Below are 18667 nucleotides of genomic sequence, written 5' to 3' on the forward strand. Positions count from 1 at the left end.
ACGAAGCTCAAGGGTAAAGAGGAAGAATAGTTTGGAAATGTCTTGGGAGTTAAGTCAGGGTTTGGTGAGAGGACATGAGCTAAGGAAGGAGTAGCACTACTCCTGAAGCAGGAGTTGTGGGAGTGTGTGATAGAGTGTAAGAACGTAAATTCTAGATTGATATGGGTGAAACTGAAAGTGGATGGAGAGAGATGGGTGATTATTAGAACTTATGCACCTGGTCATGAGAAGAAAGATCATGAGAGGCAGGTGTTTTGGGAGCAGCTGAATGAGTGTGTCAGCAGCTTTGGTGGATGAGAATGGGTATGGTGATGGGTGATTTAAATGCAAAGGCAAATAATGTGGCAGTTGAGGGTATAATTGATATACATGGGGTATTCACTGTTGTGATTAGAAATGGTGAAGAGCTTGTGGATTTGTGTGCTAAATAAAGACTATTGATTGGGAATACCTGGTTTAAAAAGAGGGATATACATTAGTATACGTATATCAGTACGAAAGAGGGTCAAAAGTCATTATTTGATTGCATGTTAATTGATAGGTGTGTAAAAGAGAGACTTTTGGATGTTAATGTGCTCAGAGGGGCAGCTGGGGGATGTTTGATTACTATCTTGTGCAGGCAAAGGTGAAGATTTGTAGAGGGTTTTCAAAAAAATAAAAAAAAATGTTGGGGAGAAGAGAATGGTGAGTGTAAGTGAGCTAGGAAAGGAGAGAAGTACCTGGAAAGATTTGAGTGTAGAATGGCAAAACGTAAGAGCAAATTACATGAGGGGAGTGGGTGAGGAATGGGATGTATTCAGGGAAGCAGTAATGGCATGTGCAAAAGAGGCATGTGGCATGAGAAAGGTGGGAGGAGGGCAGATTAGATAGGGTAATGAGTGGTATGATGAAGAAGTAAAGTTGTTAGTGAAAGAGAAAAGAGAGGCAAATGCCTCTCTTTTCTCTTTCACTTACAGAGAATACTTACAAGGAATGAGTGCAAATGACTGGGAGATATTTAAAAGAAAGTGGCAGGAGGTCAAGAGGAAGGTGCAAAGGTTGGAAAAGAGGGCAAATGAGAGTTGGGGTGAGAGAGTATCATTAGACTTTAGGGAGAATATAAGGATGTTTTGGAAAGAGGTGAATAACTTGTGTAAGACAAGAGAACAAATGGGAACATTGCTGAAGGGGGCCAAGGGGGAAGTGATAACAGGTAGTGAAATGAGGGAGAAGGAGTAAATATTTTCAAAGTTGTTGGATGATAGAGTGGCAGATGTAGGGTGTTTTGATCGGGATGGTGTGCGAAGTGAGAGGGTCAGGGAGAATGGTTTGGTTAAGAGAGAAGAGGTAGTGAAAGCTTTGCAGATGAAATCTGGCATGGCAGTGGGTTTGGATGGTATTGCAGTTGAATTTACTGTGTTGTTGGTTGGTTGGTAAAAATATTCATTGTATGTATGGATCATGTTGAGATGCCTGAGGATTTGCGTAATGCATGCATAGTGCCATTGTACAAAGGCAATGGGGATGAAGGTGAATGTTCAAACTACAGAGGGTTAAGTTTGTTGAGCTTCCCTGGGAAATTGTATGGGAGGGTATTGATTGAGAGGGTGAAGGCATGTACAGAGCATCAGATTGGGGAGGAGCAGTGTGGTTTCAGAAGTGGTAGAGGATGTGTGGATCAGGTGTTTGCTTTGAAGAATGTGAGAAATACTTCCAGAGACATGTATTTGTATATAGCATTTATGGATCTTGAGATGGCATATTATAGGGTTGATAGAGATGCTTTGTGGAAGGTCTTAAGAGTATATGGTGTGGGAGCTAAGCTGCTAGAAGCAGAGAAGTTTTTATCAAGGCTCTAAGTCATTTGTATGACTAGGAAGAGAGGAGAGTGATTGGTTCCTAGTGAAGGTCAGTCTGTGGCAGGGATGTGTGATGCCCCCATGGTTGTTTAATTTGTTTATGGATGGGGTGATTATGGAGGTAGATGCAAGACTTTTGGAGAAGGGCAAGTATGCCATCTGGTAGGGACAAGAGGGCTTGGGAAGTAAGTTGCTGTTTGCTGATGATACAGCACTGGTGGCTGATTTTAGTGAGAAACTGCCAAAGTTGGTGACAGTGTGGAAAAATGTGTGAAAGGAGAAAGTTGAGCGTAAATGTGAATGAGATCATGGTTATTAGGATCAGCAGGGTTGAGGGACTAGATTTTTGGGATGTAAGTTTGAATGGAGAAAAATTGAAGGAAGTGAAGAGTTTTAGATATCTGGGAGTGGACTAAGCAGCGAATGGAACCATGGAAGTGGAAGTGAGACACAGGGTGGGGGAGGGGCTGAAGGTTGTGGGAGAAATGAAGAATGTGTGGAAGGAGAGACCTTTATCTCAGAGAGCAAGAATGGGTATGTTTGAAAGAATAGTAGTTGCAACAATATAAATGGTTGCAAGGCATGGGGTATAGATAGGGTTGTACAAAGGAGGGTGGATGTGTTGGAAATGAAATGTTTGAGGATATGTGGTGGAGATGGTTTCATCGAGTAAGTAATGAAAGGGTAAGAGAGATGTGTGGAAATAAAAAAAGAATGGTTGAGAGAGCAAAAGAGGGTGTGTTGAAATGGTTTGGTCAAATGGAGAGAATGAGTGAGGAAAGATTGACGAAGAAGATATATGTGTCAGAGGTGGAGGGAGCAAGGAGAAGTGGGAGACCAAATTGGAGGTGGAAGAATGGGGTGAAAAAGATTTTGGTTAGGACCTGAACATACAGGAGAGTGAGAGGCGAGCAAGGAATAGAGTGAATTGGTAAGCTGTGGTAAACCAGTGTTGATATGTTGTCAATGGACTGAACCAGGGCATGTGAAATGTCTTGGGTAAACCATGGAAAGGTGTGTGGGGCCTGGATGTGGATAGGGAGCTGTGGTTTTGGTCATTAGACATGACAGCTAGAGACTGAATGTGAATGAATGTGGCCTTTTTGTCTGTTTTCTTGGCACTACCTCAGTGAAGCAGGGGGTACAATGCTGTTTCTTGTGGGGCAGGTTAGCACCAGGAATGGATGAATATATACATATGTGTATATGTATATGTCTGTGGCGAGAGATGGGTGATTATTGGTGGTTGTGTACCTGGTCATGAGAAGAAAGATCATGTGAGGCAAGTATTTTGGGAGCAGCTGAGTGATTGAATCAGCAGTTTTGGTGCGCAAGACCAAGTATTAGTGAAGGGTGATTTGAATGTGAACGTGAGTAATGTGGCAGTTGAGGGTATAATTAGTGTGCATAGGATATTCAGTTATGAATGGAAATATTGGAGAGCTTGTGGATTTGTGCTGAGAGAAGACTTGTGATTGGGAATACCTTGTTTAAAAAGAGAGACATACACAAGCATGCACCTGTGAGTAGGAGAGATGTTCACTAGGCATTATTGGATTATGTATTGATTGATAGGCACATAAAAGAGAGCCTTTGGATAAAAATGTTCTGAGAGGGACATCTGGGGGATGTCTGATCACAATCTTATGGAGGCAAAGGTAAAGATTTGCAGAGGTTTTCAAAAAAATAGTGAGAATGTCATTGAGAAGAGAGTGGTGAGAGTAAGGGAGCTTGGAAAGGAGACATGCATAAAGAAATACCAGGAGAGATTGAGTGTAGAATGGCAAATGAAGTGAGGGGAGTTGGTAGGGAATGGGATATATTTAGGGAACAGTGATGACGTGTGCAAGAGATGTATGTGGCATGAGGAAAGTGGGAGATGGGCAGATTGGAAAGTTTAGTGAGTTGTGGGATGAAGTAAAGTTACTAGTGAAAGAGAAAAGAGAGGCATTTGGATGGTACTTACAAAGGAGTGCAAATGACTGGAAAATGTATAAGAGAAAGTGGCAGCAGGTCAAGAGGAAGGTGCAATGGTTGAAAAGAGGGCAAATGAGATTTGGGTCATATATCTTTAAACTTTAGGGAGTGTAAAAAGATGCTTTTGAAGGAGGTAAATAATGTGCAAAAGACAAGAAAACAAATGGGAACATCAGTGAAGGGGGTAAGGGGAAAGTGATAACAGGTATTAATGGAGTGAGTATTTTGAAGGATTGGTGAATGTGTTTGGTGATAGAGTGGTGGATGTAGCAGGTACCAGATGGGGTGGTGTGTGAAATGAGAGAGTTAGGGAGAGTGGTTTGATGGAGAGAGGAGAGATGATGAAAGCCTTGTGGAAAATGAAATCTGGCAAGGGAGGGGGAGTGGATGGTATTGCAGTTGAATGTATTAAGAAAGGGGGAGAATGTGCTGTTGATTGGTTGGTAAGGATATTCAGTGTATGTATGGATCTCAGTGAAGTGCCTAAGGATTGGCACAATGCATGTGTAGTGCCATTGTACAAAAGCAAAGGGGATAAAGGTGAGTGTTCGAACTATAGAGGCATCAGTTTGTTGAGTATACCTAGAATATTGAATAGGAGGGCATTGATTAGGAGGGTGAAGGCATGTACAGGGCATCAGATTTGGGAAGAGCAGTGTGGTTTCAGAAGTGGTAGAGGATGTGTGGATCAGGTGTTTGCATTGAAGAATGTGAGAAGACTTGGAAACACATATGGATTTTTATGTTGCATTTATGGATCTGGAGAGGGCATATGATAGTGTTGATACAGATGCTTTGTGGAAGGTATTAAGAATGAATGGTGTGGGAGGTAAGCTGCTAGGAGCAGAGAAGTTTTTATCAAGGTTGTAAGGCATGTGTATGAGTAGGAAGAGAAGGGAGTGATTGGTTTCCAGAGGTCAGTCTGCAGCAGTTGTGTGTGATGTCACTACGGTTGTTTAATTTGTTTATGGATTGGATGTTTAGAGAGGTGAATGCAAGGCTTTTGGAGAGGTGGGCAAGTATGCAGTCTGTTGGCGATGAAAGGGCCTGAGAAGTTGAGTTCGTTGTTATTTGCCAGTGTTACAGCACTGATGGCTGATTCATAGTTAGAAACTGGAAGTTGGTGACTGAGTTTGGAAAAGTGCTTGAAGGGAGAAAGTTGAGAGTAAAAGTGAATAAAAGCAAGATTATTAGGTTCAGCAGGGTTGAGGGACAAGTTAGTTGGGAAGTAAATTTGAATGGAGAAAATTTGGAGTAAGTGAAATTTTTTTGATATCTGGAAGTAGACTTCACAGCAAATGGAACTATGGAAGCAGAAGTGAGTCATAGGGTGGGGGAGGGTGCAAAGGTTGTGGTAGCAATGAAGAATGTGTGGGAAGAGAGAACATCATCTTGGAGAGCAAAAATGGGTATATTTGAAGGATTAGTAGTTGCAACAATATTATATGGTTGCGAGGCATGGGTTATAGATAGGGTTGTATGAGGGAGGGTGGATGTGTTGGAAATGAAATGCTTGAGAACAATATGAGGTGTGAGGTGGTTTGGTCAAACAAGTAATGAAAGGGTCAGAGAGATGTTGAAATTGTTTGGACATATGGAGAGAATGAGTGAGGAAAGGTTGACAAAGAGGATATATGTGTCAGAAGTGGAGGGAACAAGGAGAAGCAGAAGACCAAATTGGAGGTGGAAGGATGGAGTGAAAAATATTTTGAGCAGTTGGGGCCTGAACATGTAAGAGGGTGAAAGGTGTGCTGTCAGTGGACTGAACCAGACCATGGAAAGGTCTGTGGGGTGTGGATGTTGATAGAGAGTTGTAGATTTGGTGCCGTCAAATAGAGGCATGGGGGATAAAGGTGAGTGTTCAAACTACAGACGTATAAGTCTGATGAGTGTACCTGGTATGTTGTATGGGAGGGTGAAGACATCTACAGAGCATCAGATTGGAGAGGAGCAGTGTGGTTTTAGAAGTGGTAGAGGATATGTGGATCATGTGTTTCCTTTAAAGGATATGTATGAGAAATTTTTAGGGAAACAGATGGATTTATATGTGGCATTTATGGATTTGGAGAAAGCTTATGATAAATTTGATAGAGATGTCTTCTGGAATATGTGGTGTAAGATGAAAGCTGCTAGAAGCTGAGAGGTTTTTATTAATGGTGTAAGGCTTGTGTATGAGTAGAAGTAGAGGAGAAAGAGAGCTTTACAATTAAGATTGATCTGTGGCAGGGGTGCATGACATCACCATAGATGATTGATTAATTTATGGAGAAGTGAGGGAGGTGAATTTGAGAGTTTAGGACAGAGGGCGAGTATGCTGTCTGTAGTGGGTGAAAGAACTGGGAAGTGAGTGAGTTGTTGTTTGCTAACAATATAGCACTAGTGGCAGACTCAAGTGAGGTATTGCTGAAGTTAGTGACTGAGTTTGGATGAGTTTGTGAAAGGAGGTAGTTGAGAATGAATGTAAATATTATTTTTTATCATTATACTTTGTCGCTGTCTCCCACATTAGCGAGGTAGAGCAAGGAAACAGACGAAAGAATAGCCCAACCCACCCACATACACATGTATATACATACATGCCCACACATACATATACATACCTATACATTTCAATGTATACATACATATACATAACATACCTATACATTTCAACATATACATACATATACATACTCAGACATATACATATATACACATGTACATATTCATACTTGCTGCCTTTATTCAATCCCATTGCCATCCAGCCACACATGAAATAGCAACCCCCCCTAGGTAGCGCTAGGAAAAGACAAAAGGCCACATTCGTTCACACTCAGTCTCTAGCTGTCATGTGTGATATACCGCAACCACAGCTCCCTTTCCACATCCAGGCCCCACAAAACTTTCCATGCTTTACCCCAGACTCTTCACATGTCCTGGTTCAATCCATTGACAGCACGTCGACCCTGGTATACCACATCGTTCCAGTTCACTCTATTCCTTGCATGCCTTTCACCCTCCTGTATGTTCATGCCCCAGTCGCTGAAAATCTTTTTCACGCCATCCTTCCACCTCCAGTTTTGTTTCCCACATCTCATTCCCTCCACCTCTGACACATACATATATATCCTCTTTGTCAATCTTTCCTTACTCATTCTCTCTATGTGACCAAACCATTTCAATACACCCTCTTCTGCTCTCAACCAAGTGTTTTTATTACCACACACCTCTCTTACCCTTTCATTACTTTCTCGATCAAACCTCCTCACACCACATATTGTCCTCAGACATCTCATTTCCAACACATCCACCCTCCTCCGCACAACCCTGTGTATAGCCCACACCTTGCAACCATATAACATTGTTAAGACCACTATTCCTTCAAACATACCCATTTTTGCTCTCTGAGATAACATTCTCATCATCCACATATTCTTCAACACTCCCAGAACCTTTGCCCCCTCCCCACCCTGTGACTCGCTTCCACTTCCATGGTTCCATCTGCTCCCAGACATCTAAAACACTTCAGTTCCTCCAGTTTTTCTCTATTCAAACTTACCTCCCAATTGACTTGTCCCTCCACCCTACTGAACCTGATAACCTTGCTCTTATTCATATTTATTTTCAGCTTTCTTCTTTCACACACTTTACCTATCAAACTCAGTCACCAACTTCTGCAGTTTTTCACCCGAATCAGATTGCCCCTCTCCAAAACTCTTGCATTCACCTCCCTAACAATCCCATCCATAAACAAATTAGACAACCTTGGAGACATCACGCACCCCTGCTGCAAACAGACGTTCACTGGGAATCAGTCACTTTCCTCTCTTCCTACTCATGCACGTGCCTTACATCTTCATTGAAAACTTTTCACTGCTTCCAGCAACTTGCCTCCCGCACCATATACTCTTAATACCTTCCACAGAGCATCTCTATCAACTCTATCATATGCCTTCTCCAGATCCATGAATGCCACATACAAATCCATTTGTTTTTCTAAGTATTTTTCACATTCTTCAAAGCAAACACCTGATCCACACATCCTCTACCACTTCTGAAACCACACGAAATGTAAATATATGCAAGGTTATTAGCTTTAGCAGGGTTGAGGAACAAGTTAGCTAGGGTGTGAGTTTGAATGGAGAGAGATTGGACAAAGTAAAATGTTTTACATACCAGGGAGTGGATGTGACAGTGAATGTAACCATTGAAGAAGTAGTGAGGCATAGTTTGGACAAGGGAGTTAAGGTTATAGGAACACTAAAGAATGTGGAGAAAGAGAGGTTGTTGTTTGGAAGGGCAAAAATGGTTATATTTGAAGGTATAGTAATCCTCATAATGTTATATGGATGTGAGGTATGGGCTTTAAATAAGGATGTGCAGAATAGGTTGGATATGTTGAATATGAAATGATTGAGGACAGAATATGGTGTGAGTTTTGTTCAAGTAAGTTGTGAAAGGGTAAAAAAAGAGGTGTAATGATATAAAGAGTGTGGTTGAGAGAACTAGAGGCTGTGCTGAAATGGTTTGGTCATATAGGTAGAATGAGTGAGGAAGGTTGACAAAGAGGATCTATTTGTCAAAAGTGGAGGGATTGAACCAGAATGGGGAAACCAAATAGGAGATGGAAGGATGGAGTGGGAAAGATTTTGAGCAGTCCAGGCCTGAACATGCAGGAGGGTAAAAGAGGTGTGTAGGCTAAAGTGAATTGGAAAATGTAGTATACAGGGGTTGATGTGCTATCAGTAGACTGAACCAGGGCATATAAAGCATTCATGGTAAACCATGGAAAGGTCTGCATGGCCTGATTTTGGACAGGGAGCGTGGTTTTGCTGCATTATACTTGGCAGCTAGAACAGATGTGGCCTTCACCTGGTGGTAGCTACCCCGCCAGTGCTGGAAATTGTGATGAAGTTTGAAAGAAAATACTCTTATAATTCTTAGGTTCTGTCAAATATCAGTCACCACTATACGTTACTCAACATTAACAGTATTGATTATAAGAGTGGGTGTTTCATTCACTGACACACATCCCAGGCTCACATCCAAATATGTCTACAGCTCATTCGCTGATTCTTGATGGTTGCTTACTTCTTGACAAGTTGGCAGCTCATTCACTAGCACAAGGATAGTGGCTCATTCCCCGACATATTGGCATCTCTTTGATGGTTCACACTTTTCCCTAACTAATGTGTCTGTATATATATTGAAGTTGAGTAAATCATCAAACAAGCAATCATTGATTGTCTTATCATCACTCAGTGATAATTATAATAATAATGAGTGGGAGCCAAAGTGTTAGTTGGTAGGGGCTTGTGTCAGTAAAATTAGAGAGGGATATGTCTTTGGGGGCTTAAGTGTTGGTGAGTCTTTATCAGTGGCTAAACTGTTGGCCAGTTGTATACCTCATCCCCTGTCCTTGTTATTTTTAGAGAAGATTTTTTTCAGTTTTCCACTAAGTGTAAATTTGACTTTTGTGTTGAGAGTATTGTTTACTCACAGGTTTTACATCAGTAATTCGTGTTATTTGCAGAATAAGGTCCTACTTTCTGGCAATGAGTTCATTCATCTTCCGTTCTAGTGGAGTAGCATTAGTATACAGGCACTAAAGAATATTTATATGTATTCTCTTAACATATTTTACTCTATGTACATTGGTTCCTTGCTCATTTCACTCTGGCCTTTTTCCTTATCTTTATAACCCTTTGTGCCTAGGCTCTATGTTGACCATTGCTTGACTCCTGTAAGTGTTTTGCTTCTGTCCTTAGCATGGCCATCCTATTCTCTCTCGTAGTTATATCATTGCCTACATCAACATTTGCATCCTTTGGATTACCATGTCACTTCTTTGTCAGAAGTTCAGCTTAATTTTTTGAATCTGCAAAAGTAACAAGAAAGGTTCTCCTTCATCCACAGCTTCCATACATCCAAGCCTTTGGATGCTTATTATGATGTCCATTTCAACTCCACATGCTTCAAGAACCATTTTGAGTATATTTTTGTCAAATATTTCTCTTTTCTTCTCTGATCTAGAATGACATTCCTCAATGACAGCCTCCATTATGTTACTTTCTCAAGATTTCCTTAATTTATTTCTTCAGTAATATCTTATTAGTATTCTATAATCGGTAAATGTGTTCCCCTTGTCTTCCATCTTATCAATTACTCTCTACTTCAAAAATCTTATCTTCTCAAGTGTACTAACTCTGTTTGTCATTTTTTTTTTTTTTTAGTGAATCTCTCTTTCATATGAATCTATTTTTTGCCCTCAGCACTTGTTTCCTAAGCTGAGAATAGACTTTAACCAAATATGACATGCCAGATCATGCTCTGCAATTGTAATTGTATTTTTCAAATATTATTGTAGCATTACAGAACAAAATAACTTGATAATCTAAGCTAATAGTGATGCAGAGCAAAGCAAGACTTATGTGTTGTATATTAGAAATTACAACAGTAGTGAAGCATGAGTTGAAGTATTGTTTTATTAACAGGTGTGAAATAAGGCAGTGATAGTGAGAGTTGTGTATGCAAGGAAAATTGTGGGATTATTTGATGTAATATGTAAAGTACATGTAAAAATTACACAACTAACGAAAACTTCACCTAATAGCTGAAATTATTAATTTTGTAAATGACATTCTTTATATTGATTAGGTTGATATTAGTAAGCTTTCCATTTCATTCATTCCATCAAGAGTATTAAAGTACTAACTGTTCATAAACATAACGTTACAGTAAGTTTTGGGAAGAAAGAAATGCACCAGGTGTTTAGTCATAATAGAATAAATGAATACATTTTATATCTGTTCCTGACAGATAGTGAAGAGATTATCACCATTAGAGATAGAATTACTACAACACATTAATTGGGAATTCTAGAGTAATAGAAATCCTGATGTCATAATCTTGTCATAATCTTAGCCATACTGAGCTTTGGGAAGAAAGAAATGCACTAGGTGTTTAGTCAGAGTAGAGTAAGTACACTTTATATCTATTTTATTTATTTTTATTTATTATACTTAAGCACCGTCTCCCACGTTAGCATGGTAGCACCAAGAAACAAACAAGGAATGGCCGAACACATCCACATGCACATGTATATACATAATGCTTGTATGTACTTTATATCTGTTTTAACAAATAGTGAATGACATTATCACCATCTGGGATAGAATTACTACAAATTACCTAAGAGTTCTTAAGTTTGAAAATATCTTGCACAACTCTTAGCCTGACATGAAAGTATCGTTAAATCCTGTTTTTAAGCGTACCACCATGTTTGAAATGTGCTTTATAAATGAAAATGGCATGGCAATTAAACATACTAGATACCAGAATTGCTCATATGTGAAGTTTGATGCATGAATTATTTCTGCAGGTGCAGCTGATAGTCAGCAGTCCATGTGGGTGCCTTTCCAAACTGCAGCAGGCCACATCACAGCCCTTTATAAAGGTATAGCAGCATGAATTATGGTTTTTCTGGTTATAAGATTAATGGACTAGTGGGTGTGCATGGACACAGCCAGAGTGGTAGGTATTAGGTGGGCTAAAAATATAGACGTAAACCCCCAGAAAAAACTCAAAGAAAAATGAAATGGACAGCTGTATCCCATTTCTGTCCTAGGTCAGGTTATCCCTTGAGCCATGAAAGATTCTTTTGGACTCATGGGTTAGAAAGCTCTTAACCTGACTACATTCTGGTGAGATAGATGCTTTTTATCTTCTGTTAACCACTTATTTAGTGATAACAGACTGCGTCCTGACTCAGGCCTGTCATTGCAACAGTCAGAAACCCCCGCTCTTTGATGACATCATCATCCCTTGACTGTTGCTACCAACCTGCCTCATATTTCCAATGAAGGATGTCGTCATTCATTTGCTCGATCCAGCTTCTTCAAACATAGTATGGATAAGTATTGTTGGCTGATTTAGTTAGGGTGTTGTGTATGATGTAATAGCCTAATTTATAGGACTTATAAAAGTTTTGTATGGTGTTGGTGAATACTTTTGAACCACATATGCTCTCTTGGTACCATTTAAGGATGCAAGTTTATGGACCAGCTTCTGCATTCATAATCATATGTACTCAGTGCATTCAAGTCATTGTGAACATTACCTTACCTGTACATTATCTCACTAGAAAAAAAACTGACACAGACACACACAAATACACAGACATACACAAACTCACAGACACACACACAGACACACACACACACACACACACACACACACACACACACACACACACACACACACACACAGACGTGTTCCCTAGTTTGGGGTTTTTTCCCATAGGCAGCTTTCAGTGCATGGTCCTCTTACAGCAGGAATACACAGAGATAGGGTTGAGAACATTATTGCCCCAGAATTGCACAAAAGTGATTCAAACCATGGATTGTTGTTGAAGGACAGTTAGTCCTCCTGGTTTGATAGTTTTTCTCTGATCAAGTTAACTGGAATTTTGGAAGGCCAGAGGTTCTCTTACTTTAGTCTTATGGGAAAGGATTTTTTTCTCTCTTCCACAGAGACTGAGTTCCATTACATGATCAGTAGTGTTGCTCTTTGTGATTTATTCACAGGCTGCCTTAGATCAATCCTACATGGGTCTAGATCCTGGCCATGGCAGTCAGTCCACAACAGCAGGTCAATTGATTAGGTTTGTGGCTTAGGCTGTGGTATATTTTTCATTCATGATTACCCAAAGACCAATTCCTATGAAAGGGCCATTGTGTTACCTTGGACCTTTTACAGAAGGCTCCAGCAGCCCAGGGCTGTGCTTTTTCAAGTACCCAAGATGTAGACTCCTTTAGAGTGAGATGTTCATTGATGAAACTTTACTCCCAATAGTACAGCCTCACCAAAGGTGACTTTTCACATGTGGCATAATCTTCAGTAGACAAAGTCCAGTGCCTTGTACCCTTACCTTACTTTAGCCTCCTATCCAAAGCTTTGAGTTCCTTCTATCCTTATGAGGATCTGATATCATACAGGGAGGTGACCGATTCAGCTGATTGGGAACACAGGTCTTCAAGTGTTGTGATGAAGAATGTGCATCTATGTGCTGGAAATGCAATATAATTGAACTGCCAGTAGTTACTGTTTCTTTATGGTACTTATATCATAGGCATGAAACGTCTTGAGATATGTTGAAAAGGTGTTTGAAATGTTGCATTGGTGGGTAATGTCCAGAGCATAAGTGGGAGTATGTTACTTGTGTTTGTTTGTGGAGTGAGGCTTTTGTTGGGTGTGTGTCTGGTGGGTTGGAGTTTAAGGCTGATTTGGGAGGTCAGTTGTCAGTGCTTGTTCGATTTTTCATTTTGTATGTGTTTTGTCAGTGTTATGTTCGTTGGGGGTTAGTGAGTAGAGATTATAGAAGTGTGAGGCAGAAGTAAGCTTTTTACTTTACATGGGTTTGGTGGTTAGCTATGGAGTGGTTTGGATGGGAGGGGTCTTGTGCTGTTGCAAAGTAATGAGTACCTAGCATGATGGGGTGGGATTGTATTGGGAGGATTTTTTGTTTCATTGTGAAGGTTTTGAATGCTTGTGGTTGATAAGCAGCTAGTGATTGTCTTGAGTGCATTATTTTGTGTGTTTTGCTGCTTTTTTATTTATGCCTTTAAGAGGATGGAAGACCAGGCAGGTGAGAGATTGTTTAAAGTTGAGCAGATGAATTGTTAATATTGTATGTTGAGGGATTTTTTTTTTTTTTTTTTTGTCATTCTGTTGCCAATTAGTCTTTTGAGGGCATTTACTTAGTGTATTGTTTTTGTGTTGATGTTACTGGTGTGAGGAGTGAATGACTATTGTGTGTCGTATGTGATGCCTAGAATGGTTGGTGTTTTGTTCAGTCAAAGAGACTATCCATTTAAGGCGACTGGAGGGTGTAAGCATGATTCATACCTGTTTGGAGTTAAAAGAGCAGTGGAAGGCTTCTTTGGAGATGCAGACATTCTGTTCTAGGTATGGTTTCATTCAACTGTATAATGTAATACTGCATGTGAGTTTGAATGGAGAAAAATTGGAAGGGAAGTGTTTTAGATATCTGGGAGTTGACTATGCTTACCTTTGCATTCAAATCACCCATCACTATAATCCAGTCTTGTGCATCAAAACTACTAACACACTCACTCAGCTGCTCCCAAATCACTTACCTCTCATGATCTTTCTTCTCATGCCCAGGTGCATAGGCCCTAATAATCACCTATCTCTCTCCATCCACTTTCAGTTTTACCCATATCAATCTAGAGTTTACTTTCTTACACTCTATCACATACTCCCACCACTCCTGTTTCAGGAATAGTGCTAATCCTTCCCTTGCTCTCGTCCTCTCACTAACCCCTGACTTTACTCCCAAGACATTCCCAAACCACTCTTCCACTTTACCCTTGAGCTTCGTTTCACTCAGAGCCAAAACATCCAGGTTCCTTTCCTCAAACTTACTACCTATCTCTCCTTTTTTCTCATCTTGGTTACGTGCACACACATTTAGACACCCCAATCTGAGCCTTCGAGGAGGATGAGCGCTCTCTGCGTGACTCCTTCTTCTGTTACCCCTTTTATAGAAAGTTAGAATACAAGGAGGGGAAGGTTTCTAGCCCTGCTCTCCTGTCCCCTTTAGTTGCCTTCTATGACACGTGAGGAATGCGTAGGAAGTATTCTTTCTCCCCTTTGTTGTCTTTTCTAGCGCTACCTCGCACACATGGGGGGGGAGGGGGTTGTTATTTCATGTGTGGCGAGGTGGCGATGGGGATGAATAAAGGCAGACAGTATGAATTATGTACATGTGTATATATGTATATGTCTGTGTGTGTATATATATGTATACATTGAGGTGTATAGGTATGTATATTTGCGTGTGTGGACGTGTATGTATATACATGTGTATGTGGGTGGGTTTGGCCATTCTTTCGTCTGTTTCCTTGCGCTACCTCACTAACGCGGGAGACAGCGACAAAGCAAAATCAATAAATATATATATATATATATATATATATATATATATATATATATATATATATATATATATATATATATATATATATATATGTGTGTGTGAATGTTGGGGTGAAGAGGGTGGTGAGAGTAAGTGAGCTTGGGAAGGAGACTTGTGTGAGGAAGTACCAGGAGAGACTGAGTACTGAATGGAAAAAGGTGAGAACAATGGAAGTAAGGGGAGTGGGGGAGGAATGGGATGTATTTAGGGAATCAGTGACGGATTGCGCAAAAGATGCTTGTGGCATGAGAAGAGTGGGAGGTGGGTTGATTAGAAAGGGTAGTGAGTGGTGGGATGAAGAAGTAAGATTATTAGTGAAAGAGAAGAGAGAGGCATTTGGATGAATTTTGCAGGGAAAAAATACAATTGAGTGGGAGATGTATAAAAGAAAGAGACAGGAGGTCAAGAGAAAGGTGCAAGAGGTGAAAAAGAGGGCAAATGAGAGTTGGGGTGAGAGAGTATCATTAAATTTTAGGGAGAATAAAAAGATGTTCTGGAAGGAGGAAAATAAAGTGCGTAAGACAAGGGAGCAAATGGGAACTTCAGTGAAGGGCACAAATGGGGAGGTGATAACAAGTAGTGGTGATATGAGGAGATGGAATGAGTATTTTGAAGGTTTGTTGAATGTGTTTGATGATAGAGTGGCAGATATAGGCTGTTTTGGTCGAGGTGGTGTGCAAAGTGAGAGGGTTAGGGAAAATGATTTGGTAAACAGAGAAGAGGTAGTAAAAGCTTTGCGGAAGATGAAAGCCAGCAAGGCAGCAGGTTTGGATGGTATTGCAGTGGAATTTATTAAAAAAGGGGGTGACTGTATTATTGACTGGTTGGTAAGGTTATTTAATGTATGTATGACTCATGGTGAGGTGCCTGAGGATTGGCGGAATGCGTGCATAGTGCCATTGTACAAAGGCAAAGGGGATAAGAGTGAGTGCTCAAATTACAGAGGTATAAGTTTGTTGAGTATTCCTGGTAAATTATATGGGAGGGTATTGATTGAGAGGGTGAAGGCATGTACAGAGCATCAGATTGGGGAAGAGCAGTGTGGTTTCAGAAGTGGTAGAGGATGTGTGGATCAGGTGTTTGCTTTGAAGAATGTATGTGAGAAATACTTAGAAAAGCAAATAGATTTGTATGTAGCATTTATGGATCTGGAGAAGGCATATGATAGAGTTGATAGAGATGCTCTGTGGAATGTATTAAGATTATATGGTGTGGGAGGCAAGTTGTTAGAAGCAGTGAAAAGTTTTTATCAAGGATGTAAGGCATGTGTACGTGTAGGAAGAGAGGAAAGTGATTGGTTCTCAGTGAATGTAGGTTTGCGGCAGGGGTGTGTGATGTCTCCATGGTTGTTTAATTTGTTAATGGATGGGGTTGTTAGGGAGGTGAATGCAAGAGTTTTGGAAAGAGGGGCAAGTATGAAGTCTGTTGTGGATGAAAGAGCTTGTGAAGTGAGTCAGTTGTTGTTCGCTGATGATACAGCGCTGGTGGCTGATTCATGTGAGAAACTGCAGAAGCTGGTGACTGAGTTTGGTAAAGTGTGCGAAAGAAGAAAGTTAAGAGTAAATGTGAATAAGAGCAAGATAATTAGGTACAGTAGGGTTGAGGGTCAAGTCAATTGGGAGGTAAGTTTGAATGGAGAAAAACTGGAGGAAGTAAAGTGTTTTAGATATCTGGGAGTGGATTTGGCAGCGGATGGAACCATGGAAGCGGAAGTGGATCATAGGGTGGGGGAGGGGGCGAAAATTCTGGGAGCCTTGAAGAATGTGTGGAAGTCAAGAACATTATCTCGGAAAGCAAAAATGGGTATGTTTGAAGGAATAGTGGTTCCAACAATGTTGTATGGTTGCGAGGCATGGGCTATGGATAGAGTTGTGCGCAGGAGGATGGATGTGCTGGAAATGAGATGTTTGAGGACAATGTGTGGTGTGAGGTGGTTTGATCGAGTAAGTAACGTAAGGATAAGAGAGATGTGTGGAAATAAAAAGAGCGTGGTTGAGAGAGCAGAAGAGGGTGTTTTGAAATGGTTTGGGCACATGGAGAGAATGAGTGAGTAAAGATTGACCAAGAGGATATATGTGTCGGAGGTTGAGGGAACGAGGAGAAGTGGGAGACCAAATTGGAGGTGGAAAGATGGAGTGAAAAAGATTTTGTGTGATCGGGGCCTGAACATGCAGGAGGATGAAAGGAGGGCAAGGAATAGAGTGAATTGGATCGATGTGGTATACCGGGGTTGACGTGCTGTCAGTGGATTGAATCAGGGCATGTGAAGCGTCTGGGGTAAACCATGGAAAGCTGTGTAGGTATGTATATTTGCGTGTGTGGACGTATGTATATACATGTGTATGGGGGTGGGTTGGGCCATTTCTTTCGTCTGTTTCCTTGCGCTACCTCACAAACGCGGGAGACAGCGAAAAATATATATATATATATATATATATAAACAACCAATCCTCAGGCACCTCGCCATGAATCATACATACATTGAATAACCTTACCAGCCAGTCAGCAATACAGTCACCCCCTTTTTTAATGAATTCCACTGCAATACCATCCAAACCTGCTGCCTTGCCGGCTTTCATCTTCCACAAAGCTTTTACTACCTCTTCTCTGTTTTCGAAATCATGTGTACGTGTAGGAAGAGAGGAAAGTGATTGGTTCTCAGTGAATGTAGGTTTGTGGCAGGGGTGTGTGATGTCTCCATGGTTGTTTAATTTGTTTGTGGATGGGGTTGTTAGGGAGGTGAATGCGAGAGTTTTGGAAAGAGGGGCAAGTATGAAGTCTGTTGGGGATGAAAGAGCTTGTGAAGTGAGTCAGTTGTTGTTCGCTGATGATACAGCGCTGGTGGCTGATTCATGTGAGAAACTGCAGAAGCTGGTGACTGAGTTTGGTAAAGTGTGTGAAAGAAGAAAGTTAAGAGTATATGTGAATAAGAGCAAGGTTATTAGGTACAGTAGGGTTGAGGGTCAAGTTAATTGGGAGGTAAGTTTGAATGGAGAAAAACTGGAGGAGGTGAAGTGTTTTAGATATCTGGGAGTGGATCTGGCAGCGGATGGAACCATGGAAGCGGAAGTGAATCATGGAGTGGGGGAGGGGGCGAAAATCCTGGGAGCCTTGAGGAATGTGTGGAAGTCCAGAACATTATCTCGGAAAGCAAAAATGTGTATGTTTGAAGGAATAGTGGTTCCAGAAATGTTGTATGGTTGTGTGCGTGGGCTATGGATAGAGTTGTGTGGAGGAGGGTGGATGTGCTGGAAATGAGATGTTTGAGGACAATGTGTGGTGTGAGGTGGTTTGATCGAGTAAGTAATGTAAGGATAAGAGAGATGTGTGGAAATAAAAAGAGCGTGGTTGAGAGAGCAGAAGAGGGTGTTTTGAAATGGTTTAGGCACATGGAGAGAATGAGTGAGGAAAGATTGACCAAGAGGATACATGTGTCGGAGGTGGAGGGAACGAGGAGAAGTGGGAGACCAAATTGGAGGTGGAAAGATGGAGTGAAAAAGATTTTGAGTGATCGGGGCCTGAACATGCAGGAGGATGAAAGGCGTGCAAGGAATAGAGTGAATTGGATCGATGTGGTATACCGGGGTTGACGTGCTGTCAATGGATTGAATCAGGGCATGTGAAGCATCTGGGGTAAACCATGGAAAGTTGTGTGGGGCCTGGGTGTGGAAAGGGAGCTGTGGTTTCAGGCATTATTGCATAACAACTAGAGACTGAGTGTGAACGAATGGGGCCTTTGTTGTCTTTTCCTACCACTACCTCGCCCACATGAGAGGGGAGGGGGATGTTATTCCATGTTTGGCGAGGTGGCAATGGGAATGAATAAAGGCAGACAGTGTGAATTGTGTGCATGTGTATATATATGTATGTGTCT

At 41.0% G+C, this 18667-nt stretch overlaps 1 protein-coding gene across 3 annotated transcripts in view; it reads left to right on the top strand.

Annotated features, from left to right (window-relative positions):
* Window positions 1–18667, top strand: part of LOC139749865 (HUWE1-associated protein modifying stress responses) — a 97717-nt gene that overhangs the window by 9992 nt on the left and 69058 nt on the right. For all 3 annotated transcript variants that reach the window (XM_071664216.1, XM_071664214.1, XM_071664215.1), the window contains exon 2: window positions 11176–11250. In XM_071664216.1, the coding sequence (XP_071520317.1) occupies window positions 11176–11250 (75 nt within the window). The remainder of the gene's footprint in view (window positions 1–11175; window positions 11251–18667) is intronic.

Source organism: Panulirus ornatus, chromosome 8, assembly GCF_036320965.1.
Source record: "Panulirus ornatus isolate Po-2019 chromosome 8, ASM3632096v1, whole genome shotgun sequence".
NCBI lineage: Eukaryota > Metazoa > Arthropoda > Malacostraca > Decapoda > Palinuridae > Panulirus > Panulirus ornatus.